The following is a 12,118-nucleotide window of genomic DNA, read 5'->3' as shown; positions in this document are numbered from 1 at the left end:
ATATGGCCACTTCTGGCTCCAAAGCATGGCTGCAGCCGAAATCTTTTATATACAGTCGATGTTTTAAACAAACACAAAACCCTGAGTCACTCAGGGAAAGTTTAGAGCAAGTCTTTGAAGGGACCTCTGCTAAGCAATCGAAGCCTCGATGTGTTTTGCAGTCCGACGTGTTCTTACTGATGGAAAACGACTAATGTCAGGTCACGTGGAAAATGCAGATGCAGAGAAGTAAAACAAACCCTCCAAAATAACAGGATAGTCCAACTAAATTCAAACTGACACGTGGAGTCAGTCTGAATCTGGTGTTTGAAATTGGGGCCGTTTGACAGCAAATTCCCAGCTGCTGCCTTTTGTTTCCAGGCCGCCTCGAGTGCTGGTAAAACGTCTTGCTGTGGGGATTTAAATGCTGCTCAGCTTTCTGGCTGTGCTCGCTAACAGGCCGTAGCATATATTAAATGGATTTGTTATCCTCCCAACAAAGGATCAAGGCCTTTCGCTGCCGCTGCATTCATTGTGTGCAGTTGTGCTCACTCAGCTGTGCGGCTGGGTCTCAACAACATCGGAGTTTCTGAATGAACCAAACTACACACGGGATGACAGCTGATCATCTGTGGAGCGCTTAATGCTGGTGTTCGGATCGCACTCGTGCGTTTAAATCTCGCCTTTGCTTTGGCGTTCGTGCCACTGTCGTAATGTGTTTCACTGGGTTTAGTCCAACTTCAGGAGGCTGGTTTTGATGTTTTCATCACTTCTTGAGAACTATTTTAATATTTAACTGAAACTCCATGGGTACACTGTTCCTTTAACAAATATCCCTGCACAGAAAAACTCACTGAAAAGATGTCGTTTGCAGATCGAAATAAGTGTTTCAGAAAAAAGAAGAGACGCCTCCTCTAATGTGTAAACAGGAAATGAAAACAGAAAGCAATGAAAATAAATGAATCATAAAGACATATTTCAGAACATGGGAAACATATCAAGTATTTAAATGGAAACATTTTATTATTTCATGAAAAATATGAGCTCATTTGAATTATGAGGCAGCAACGTGTCTCTAAAAAAGTTGGACAGTGACAAAAAGGCTGGAAAAGAACATTTTACTAAACAGCAACAGCCGGAGCGACGCTGTAATCAGGTTATTTGGCAGCAGGTCAGGAACATGACAGCGTTTGAAAAGAGCTTCTCAGAAGATGAGATGGGCAGAGGTTCACCAATCAGCCGAAAGCTGCCTGCAATCTGTGCGCTGCATTAGACAGACGCGAGTCTGTGGTGACATCAGTGCGTGGGCTCAGCGTGCCGTCCACACGTGCAGGTTAAAGCTGCATCATGCAGAGAAGAAGACAGATGCGACCGTGTTCCAGAAACAGCACCGCCTCCTCCGAAGCTCCTTTAAAATCCACTGAAGCAAAGTGGAAACTGATCTGAGGTCAGAGTTCATCAGATGTCATGAAACAGGACGAAGCAGAGAAGCTAGAGACCGCCATCAGACCAGGACGGGACAACGTCCAGCAGCTGCTCAGCTCACAGACCATCACAGGTTAAAGGTTAAAGAGGAGGACATGGACCTGTCCAACTTCTAAAGATACAAATAAAATAAAAGTAAAATAAAAATAACATGATTTTTGAATGGAATTGAAACTGAAAATAGTTTAAAGAGTTTGTTTTCTGTGTTCCGCTGTGAATAAACTCGGGGCAGCGTAACGGCAGCGCACACTGATCGACAGGCTTCCTGTGATCAGCCCTGAAACAACATGGACACATCTTTGGACGAAGATCAGACGAGGACACAGACAACGTGACGCTGCTGACCTGAGTCCTCCAACAATACCACATCTTTGTGGCCATCAGAGGAAATAAGCTATTGGCTGTGGACTCAGTGCTTAACGAGAGAGAAAGTTTTAGGTGCACCTCCGTACAGCTACACATCAAACCTCTTATGAAACACTTTCACTGGACGTCCGACCACATTTATGTTCTTGTTTATTTTTTCCACTGATTTAACTCTAAAGTTGGCAGAAGTGAGTTTGGTACAGGCGAAGCTTCTGACACACACACACACACACACACACACACACACACACACACACACACACACACACACACACACACACACACACCTTGAGGCCTCGTGGCTGTAATAAGGGAATGAAGAAAGGCCGCGTGGACGCTTCGTGCAGCTGTGCAGAAACAAAGACAGCAGACCTGCGGCTACATTTTTCATCCTTTGTTCCAAAAATAAGAACAAATGTTTTAAAATGATCAGAAGTGGCAACAGCTTCACTCGCTTTGACCAACAATAAGCAGCTGTGATTGGTTATTTTGTGTCATTAATGATGAAATTAAAGTAATTACATTTAGATTCACGTACATGTTTGAAGTTTTATTCAACTTATTTTTGTTTCTTTGTGGTTTCCCACAAAGACACACCCCGAGGTCTTGATGCCCAAACACAGGTAATGACGTTCACGTCTAAGGAGATTTTAAACATGTTCCTAAACGTCCAGACTCCCTAATCGGGTCACGGTGAGCCTCGTCTCTACGTTTTGCATTTCTCAAACAAACTCATTTACTCCACAGTTGCTGAACTCTTACGTCTGTATAAAATTCCACCTCAGCAGCGCGGACACACCCCGGCCTTCTCTAAATACATTCCACACGTTAAAAGCCACAGAAATATTTACACGGTCACTGGCTGTGAGTTTTAATACCAGCCATATTCATTTCCACGCTGCGAGGCACGCCAGCGCTACTTCATTTGAAACATTTGATATACATACACGACCCAGGGCCAATAACTCTGGTATGTGTGTTTGCTGCCAGCAGCAACTTCATTAAGCTGTTAAAACCTGGGGAAAAAGCCGAGAAGCCCTGGAAACATTTGAAGTGCGTTTTCACATTTACAGTGTTGTAAAGTTGTTATTTGTTCTGCTGGCAGCTCCGTTCAGTCAGGAGCGAGGACTACCTGGCAGACATCTCTGTTCAGCTTTGCTCCAGCGTCACGTTTCTCTCAAAGCAAACTGCTGAGAGGTGAACATTACGTATTTATGTATTTATTGGTAAGCCAGCTGGTTTGTTTGTTTAGCAATATTCCCAAAATCCACAGCCGGCAATGAATGCCGATGCGCTCGTCAGTCATTTTCCAGCTAATCTCTCCTAACAGACTCAACGATCGATGCGCTTCTGTTGTTTTAAGATGAGATTGATTAAATCTCATTTCCAGACGCACATTTAATGCTGGACTCTTCCTGTTATGTGCCATTGGTTTTTCTTTGTTGTTGTTCTTTCAGATTTGAAGCTGATTTTATAAAAACATGCTGGGTAGAGTGTAGGCTGCTGAAGCCAGATGGCATTTTAATAGTCCAGCCCTGATGAGCAAATAGAGGCTGCAGGCAGAGAGAAGAGGAGGCCAAAGCCAGGACGGCTCAACTGACCAGTCAAGTCAAGCCAGGTGATACCCACAATGCATTTCCCACCGAGCCTGACTGGGAGGCAGCCCGGGCACAGATACAGACCACGTTTTGTCTACATTTCTGGAACCAGCAGGGAGACATTAGGCCTGAGCTGATGGTTTATTCTCTAAAATGACCCAGAAAGCTCAGACTGAGCCATTTGCAGGAGGCAGGAAGGTGACAGACTTAATAACACTCAGAAAGATGTGCAAAGAGTATTTTGGTATTAAAGCACTGACGATTAGCTTGCAGAGCATGAAACACGACAGGAGACGTGGAATTTCTTTTTCAGGGCCGTCTGATACCTACACTGTTCGGGGGTCAGGTGGGGTAGGGCCTGTCCTCGCACCAGGCGGCACGTGGAGCCGTCGCCACCGCAGACGCCGCAGTTATCCTCCCTGGCACCGCTGGCCAGCTGCCGATCGCAGCCCACCTCCTGCACACGCAACAAGCACAAAGACAGAGAAGAGGCTGAAACAAAGACAGCTGCAGGACAAAGTCAGGCTGGATTATGTCTCCGACCAACAGCGAGGACGTTCAGTCTAATTGTAATTTACATGCCAAACAATAGTTTCCAACGATGGACAGTTTAGAGCCAGAAGCTCAACCAAAGTCTGTTTGTGTGCTTCTGAAAGTCGTTAAATTAACATTTGGTCATTTTTTTCTCAGCCAATGTCTGACTGCACTGCAACATAATTAAAACGGAGGCGTGCCCCGGCTCCCTCACTTCTCTCTAACAGCCTGCTGACCGACTTCTGTGTGGAGACTCTGCAAGATGTTTACGCTCACACCCGAGCGCCTCAAGGCCTCATCTGCTCCTGTCATTGTTCCCGTCCATGGATGGACAGCCGGCAAAATCAGAAACAGCAGTTTGTCAAGGCAAAATCTGGACCCCCCAGTTCTTACCCACAGGTGATTAGCAAGCGAGATTAGCAAGAAAACAAGCTAGCCTAAGACAGCTAGCTCCTAAAACAGGAAGCAAGAACATTAATGTAAACTTTAAACATTGTGTTTTTGTGTTGCAGCCTTCAAAAACTTTCTGGTTTTTGGCACACTTTCACCACTGCTTTGTGTTTGCAGACAAATTAGCAAATTAGCATTTTCCAGCCCACAATGAGCTTCTTGCAACCAAACCAATCCCTCTGAGGTTTTCGGTGCAGCATTGTAAACCTCTTTGTGAATGATTATAGGCACGGAGTCACTTTAATTAAAGGTCAGAAAACAGAGTAAGTACATAAATATCTTGGGACCATAATCAATGAGAAACTGAATTTTGATGAGAACTGCAAATCGGTCTGCAAAAAGGGTCACCGGAAACCTGTTCATGTCCACATTGACTGAACAATTTTAACTTTGTTTTATCTTTTTGTTTGGTGGTGTGGTTCAGTCAGACCTCTGTCACAGAGAAAACCTCACAGAAGCAGACAGTGAGGTGGTCCAGTCGTCCGATAGGTGAGTCACAGCCCTGTTTGGCCTGTACTCTAAACAGGTACGACGGATGGCTTTATCAATTCTAAATCATGGTTCCATCCTCAGCTTCTTCCCTCAGGATGGGGGTTTGTAGTTCCAAGATGCAGGACGAAGCAAAGCTGCCGTCTCTAAACTTTAACGTTGAACCCTTCGTGGAGCAACAGCCAGTGAGCTCCATCAACCTGCTAACCAGTCAGGGAATACACAGTTGCTGCTTGTAGTCACAGAGGCGTCTGTAGGCCTGTGTGAAAGCAATCAGTTTGCTATTTCTTTGTAGCCCAGGACTTCCACGATCATGGTGAATCATGAGATCACGAGAAGCTAAACCATCATCAGATATCCAGCCAAAGCTTCTGTTACCAAAAATGTTGACCCTTGCCCGAAGACTGTGTGTGTTCATACGGACGTATCTGACAATCCGGTCGTTAAGTGATGACGTGATGAATCCTACTTGCGGGCCTAAAGTAGTCTGCGTTTAATATGGCTTTTGTGTCGTTAACATGTTTAATGTTTTGTATTTTCTTCTATTTAATCTCAAAAAGCTCCTAAAACAGTCAGTGATCACTGTTGACCTCCCTCGGCTTTTATTGCCGCTAATCATTTATTTAAGCTCAGTTTTTAAAACCTTAGGATGTAACTCCAGCCCAGCCCATGCAGCAGTATATGAATGACTAACCTCGTATTGTGGATGGATTATCTCAGTTGTTCTCCTGGCTGAAGTTTGGTCCTTTTACAGCATCCTGCCATGCGATTACATTTGTTCCTGACCACCGAGAACACTCACGTTAACTTTTATCGAGTGGAAAAAAAGTTAGCTTGTTTATATTATGCTAACATAGCTGTGTCGCTAGCGGTCACGTAGCACATCATTATATACCAGCTAGCCCAACTTCAGTAACCCTACAAACGTCACTGCTGTTTAGTTTTCTGTCTTCATTTATGTTGGAAGTGATAACAGAGCTGTACGTTTTAATTTGTTTCCAAAACTCCGCAGTCAGGACATGCTATATTGTATTTAGATAGAAGCTAGCGAGCTAACTTCCTGCTAACTTCTAACTCCGTTAAATGTCATAAATTCTGTTTTCATGGATGCCTGGATGTTAAACTCAATTGTTACACCTGGTAGAGCAGAACGCTGATCATTTTATTAAAGATGAAAGACTTCAGACAGTGTTTTAACTCTCAGTAATGCCATAGTGATGTTTGATATATGGACCTGCAGCGGAGTTTAGACCCAGACACGGCTAGTGACATCGGACTTAACGACCAGATAGAGTTATTTCCAAATATAAGTCTGGGTTGCTAGGGAACAGTCAGATTTTGAGACTTCAAACTCTGTCAAGATGAGCTTGTACTACCTGGTAGAAGGTGATTTAATCAAACTCTCATCTGGCCTATAATATTCTAGGATAAAATTCAATTTGGAAAATATTAAAACATATTCTGTATAATCAGTCCCATCTCTGTATTTCTTTGTGGGTCACTGGGACCTTGTATCCTGGCTTTAAATAACAAGACAAATTAAGTGTGACCAGGATGAGTGTGCAGGAAACGTTTCCACAGCCTCCTCAGATGCACAGGATATAAATGAGACCGTCCCTGATTTCAAAAACAAGCTGCATATTTTTAAAAAGTAATAATGAAGCATTCAGAATGCAGGACTGAAAAATGACTCACGGCAAACTATAAATGCTTTTCTTTTACGACAGCAGCGACCAATGAATACACAGAAAGGCCCAGGTGGTCAAAATGATCCTACACGGACATGAAAATGGACGTCATCAATGAAGAGAACATCTATCATCATCTGGGTCTAACCTGGTCTGCTTCTGGCTCCACTGTTAGTCATAAAGGGGGCTTGGCACAGCTTCTGGAATAAATGTGCTGAGAAGTGATGTGTGGTTCAAACGCTCTCTCATAGAGCAGGCAATGCCCACACAGAAAGGACGCAACTGGCAAGAGCATTCAAACCCAGGAACTTCCTGCCATGAGCCAGTATCACTAACCACTGCGTAAATCTAGCACTCTTAAACCACTTTTAAAGACCACTTGGTCAAGACTGCTAATGGCTGGAAACACCTTTCTATAATCTGCAATGTCACAATCGCAGATTTAGTTCTTTCAATCGTCACATTCAACGCTATTTCTTAATTAGAAGACTTGAAGGGCTTTTAGTGTCCAATGAATTATTTTATTTTACACCAACCAGACATAACATTTTGACCACCTGCCTAATACTGCGTCGGCCCCCCTGACCCGTCGAGGCGTGGCCTCCGCTCGACCCCTGCAGGCGTGCTGTGGTATCTGCACCAACGTGTCTGCAGCAGGTCCCGTCAGTCCTGTAAGCTGTGAGGTGGGTCTCTGTGGATCAGACTGTGTCCAGCACATCCCACAGATGCTGAGATTGGGGACTCTGGAGGCCAAGGCAACATCTCAAACTGGTTGTTGTGCTCCTCAAACTGCTCCTGAACCGTTTCTGTTTCAGTTAAGCTTTATTTATACAGCTGGGCAAAACGTCAGGTACTGTCCTTTGGCTCCCTCCTGGCTAGGCCCGCTGCCCCGCCCACCCATGTTCAGTGGCTTGCTGATCTCATGTCTTTTTCTAACAAACCTCTCTAACCTACAATTTAAGGATGTTCCTGCTGACTAACAGATTTGCACCAACGTGTCAGCAGCAGGTCTGATATGTGTCTGTGTTAATGGGAATGTGAAGCTCAGTGGTACTGAGCTAACTTCTGTGTGGTTTGTAAGGAAAGGCTTTGTTAGTATCAATCACCCATCCTGGGTTGTTAATTTTTGTTTGTTTGTTCCAACATGAGAAGTTCTGTTTTGTATTTAGTGTAACACGTTTTTGTGTTTCCCTCTTTTTTTCTTCATAAACTGTATCCAAAATCACTCAATAAAAATATTTTGAGTAGTTTTATTGATACAGCGCCAAATCACAACAACAGTCGTCTCAAGGCGCTTTATACTGTAAGGTAGACCCTACAATAATACATACAGAGAAAAACCCAACAATCATATGACCCCCTATGAGCAGCACTTTGGCGACAGTGGGAAGGAAAAACTCCCTTTTAACAGGAAGAAACCTCCTGCAGAACCAGGCTCAGGGAGGGGTGGGGCCATCTGCTGTGACCGGTAGAAGGAAGGAAAGAAGACAGGATAAAATTATCAGTGCATCATCCTGCTGAAGAGTCCACAGCCATCAGGAAGCACCGTTTCCATGAAAGGGTGTACACGGCCTGCAACGATGGTGACTAGCGCTGGGTATCGTCACTGAGGTCCCGAATCGATTCGATTCAATTCAATTTGAATCTGGGAAATTTTGCCTCAGACAGTCAGAAATATTATAATTCAGATCAGTACATTTACATATTTTTGTATCTATAAAAAGAAAGCTGACACTTTCCAGACTTTATCAAAGGTGTGAACATCACAGCAGATGCCTTTGTGTCAAAGCAGCTGAAGATAAAACACAGAAAAACATGAAGGTGATTTTCCTGGCCTGGGATTTTATAAAAATATTTTGCAGTACATCAAAAACGAAAGAAAATCATTAATCAGCATATGAACATTACCTCTGAAGTTACAGCAGTTTTATCAGAGACATGGCTGAGTGTTTTGCATTTTGCATAATTTTAAAAAGTTTAAATTTGTTCAGAAGCCTGTTGAACTGCAGAAAATTAGGTTTTCTTTTCGGAAGTAAGTAATAGGAAACAAACGTCGGCCGACAGCGCTGTAAACAACGGTAGACTTGTGCGTAACAAGCAAGCGAATAATGAAGAAAACAGATTTTTAGACGGGAAACTGTTCTTGAAGTACAGAGAGAGAGAGAGAGAGAGCTGTGCATGAAGTGTGATTTTATCCTGGTGGAAGCAAAACAGCGACAGTCAGAGTGAATCCATGACGATGTTTATGTGAAGCGTAGTTTGGATCTTCTTTTGCTGCTGGTTCGGTCAATATTGTTTGGGGAGAGATCAAACTAACAGCTTTAGAATCAGTGCAAAAAGGGCGTAAACACAAAGTGCGGACCCGCGGAAACATCAGAATCACCCGACCGTGTCCGTGCCGTCGGGTGAGAAAGGCGACATCTCACTGATCCTGATGCGTCGGCGGGTCCGAGCTTTGTGTTTACGTCTCTGTGCAGAATCCGTGTTCCTGCTCTCATTTACTGTTTTAGCTGTTTGGTGGTTGTTGAAATTGAGATTCTGGCATTTCGGGCAAAAATAAATTTATATTAAAAAATCGATTCAGGATTTTACTGAATCGATATCACGTTATCCAAGCTAGAATCGATTTTAATCAATAAATCGATTATCAAAACCCAGCCCTAATGGTGAGGTCGAGTCACATCCACATGGATGCAGGACCCACGGTTTCCCAGCAGAACCTCCCCCAAACCATCACACTGTGACACACCCCCGGCCTGCAGAGTTGAGATGATGTGGTGTTGATACTGCTGTGATATCAGCCTTAAGGACAAAATGTTCACTCCCTCCCTGATATAGCTCGCCTACTAACAGGTGCAGCGATGAAGCGATAATCGGTGTTATTCTCGTCAGCGGTCAGAATGTCACACCTGCTTGGTGTAAATTATGTCCATGGCATCACTCTGCAAACTCTGTGGGGCGTACGCTTTGTGTGTCCACCATGAAGTTTCTTGCTTGCTAAAATAAATAAATAAAAATAAATATTGAATTGATTTATGTCAGTTTTCATGCTCTGTATGTTCTGACTTTTTGGACGTCGTTGTGACTTTGCCAGCTGCAGGAAATGTGGAAACTGGAAGCGGATGTGTTGTTATGGGGCATATGGAATAAACTCGTACTTTCACCCTGAACACAAACGCCTCTTTAGAGCAATCGCAGAGACTCTGTAAGCCGAGGATTATCGAGGTGACAAAGTGTGACGGGGAGACAAACACAGTGACAGACAACACGATGCACTGCAGCTCCCTGGGATCCGACTTGTTTTCTGGTCTCCGTGTATACGTGTGGTGTATTATTAATCTACATAAACTACATGCAGCAGAGCAGGGACTGGCCTCATTCCGTCACTGACAAACTTCCCGCTTCAGAGCCGCTCGCTGCTCCACACTCCCTCCATCACTGTTAGTACCCGGCATGCCCGGTGGCCTCTCGGCACGCCGGGTCTAGCAGCAGCTGCCATTAGAGCACGCATCCATCATCTGCCTCCCATGACTGCCTGTCTACCTGCGTGACTGAGTGTGTCTGGCCTCATTATTATTTTCAGTTTAATGATGTACCTGAAGCAGTCTGAGTGAATGCTGTCTCTTTGGAAACTGCCTTTTACATCCTGGCAGGTGAAGTTTGTGGCCAAACAACATTAAAGTGGAGGAGAGGAGAACTTTTCAGCCCGGAGGAAACAGGCTCATTTCTTTTCCTACCTGGATTCTGGCCAAACAGCTTCCCAAGCAGGAACATTTCACAACACTGAGGCTATGTCCATACTAATATTGATAAATCTAAACAGTGTTTTTCAGTACCTGCTGTCTCAGCCTTCCACATACACACTGGAGACAGAGATTTATAAAGTTTGCTGCTATCAGTAGGGTAAAAATACACGACATATAGGAGTCCATATATACGCTTTTCCATATCCTTGAACCACATGTTCGCTCCTCGCACAGACCATGTTGTCTAGTTTTCACGTTGATGCTGTTAGGCTGGATCATTTGGGATTTCAGTGTTTCGAGCCGTGCCCTGAATATGTTTTAGTGCTTATAAAAGAGGAATTTTAGTGCAGAGAAGATGAAAGAGGAAGCAGCACAAAGACTCCTCCACAGTAACAGCCGTGGAAGCAGGAAAACTCCAAAAGCAGACATGAAAATTATTGTGGGAAAAAAATCTAGGCTGAAGATGAAGAATAAAATGGAATAATCACACCCACTCCTGTCGCCTCTAAAAGACTCAATCTAGACTTAATGCAGCTTACTATTTTTTTTCTTGTATTTTTGATCTTTTTTCTGTCTTGCGGCCGTTCTCCTGCTGCACTGCCGTCTTCTCCCTCTGATCGTGATCATTACACCGCGCTAAACAACGGGGTACATACGGAAGTAGCTGTAGAGTAGGACCCTAACACAGACACCACGTGTGTCTACATACACAGAAGACATTTTTAACCGAACAACAGAAGTAAAGGCAGGAAAAGAAAGTCCACAGGGTGCATTATTATGATTGCTTATTGAGAGAAAGGTCAGTTCTAGTTTTATTATTAGTTTGTCTTAGTTGAGTTTAGTCTGCTTTATGTTATCGTCCATGTCTGTTCCTGTTTGTCATGTGTCGTGTCCTTGTCTGTGTGGGTTCCCCACGTCTCTCTCCTCGTGTTCATTCCATGTCTCCTGTCTGTCATGTATGTCCACTCATCTCTTCATGTTTCCTGTTTTATTTTGAAAGTCTTGTTTCCATGTTCAGTGTGTTTAGTTTCGCTGTGTTTCCCTCGCCACCCTTCTGTGTATTTAGGTCCTCTGTCTCCCTCTGTTCAGTGTCGCGTCGTCTGTTTGTCTCGTGTCCTGTTACGTCAAGTCTCAGGATAGTTTTCATGCTCCGGTTCAGATTCACGTTCCACGTCACAGTGTTCACGTTTAGGTTTTAGTTTAGTTTCTCGCCTCACCTTTGGTTATACTTCGCTTTCTCTCCCGTGTCTGCTTTTGGGTCCACACCTCAAACACATCGGCCATCCCGGCCATGACAGAAACGGCATTAAATACAGCTCCCTTTGCCTTTACGCTCCTTTTCCGCTTTAATCAAAAATAGCACCTGCCGTTTAAAGTGTGCACTGAGCTGTGATTGGCTGATGGACACCAGGTGCCTCTGCTGGATGACTGAGGCATAAAAGAGACATCCAGGATTAAAGCAGCACAGGTCAGAGGACAGATGGATGGTAGGATGCGTTCAATGGCATCTGTATTTACTGAGTCAGCTCACGTCTTGGCTCATAATTCTGGCAATTCTGGTCCTCCATACAGGCAGAAAATACTCTTTGATGTTTTGCCTTTAGTGAGTTAAGATTGTGTTTTGTACAGAAATGTCAGCCCTGCACACATCACACACGTAAGAGGGTGAAAGGAAAAATGTGGAGAGCAGTGATTACACATGATGAGGGTATAAAATTGTGTCTTTACGAGAAAATCTCTGAAAATAGACAAAGAAGTTTCCAGAGATGCTGTTTTCAGCTGA

The 12,118-nt window shown here is 44.0% G+C and overlaps 1 protein-coding gene across 3 annotated transcripts in view; it reads right to left on the bottom strand.

Annotated features, from left to right (window-relative positions):
- Nucleotides 1-12,118, bottom strand: part of adamtsl3 (ADAMTS-like 3) — a 185,285-nt gene that overhangs the window by 67,354 nt on the left and 105,813 nt on the right. For all 3 annotated transcript variants that reach the window (XM_084926111.1, XM_084926095.1, XM_084926103.1), the window contains one exon: nucleotides 3,759-3,885. In XM_084926111.1, the coding sequence (XP_084782237.1) occupies nucleotides 3,759-3,885 (127 nt within the window). The remainder of the gene's footprint in view (nucleotides 1-3,758; nucleotides 3,886-12,118) is intronic.

Source organism: Perissodus microlepis, chromosome 1, assembly GCF_051167445.1.
Source record: "Perissodus microlepis isolate ML-2025 ecotype Zambia chromosome 1, ASM5116744v1, whole genome shotgun sequence".
Classification (NCBI taxonomy): domain Eukaryota; kingdom Metazoa; phylum Chordata; class Actinopteri; order Cichliformes; family Cichlidae; genus Perissodus; species Perissodus microlepis.
Note: the sequence above shows the minus strand (reverse complement) of the source record. Positions and strands in the feature narration are given on the sequence as shown.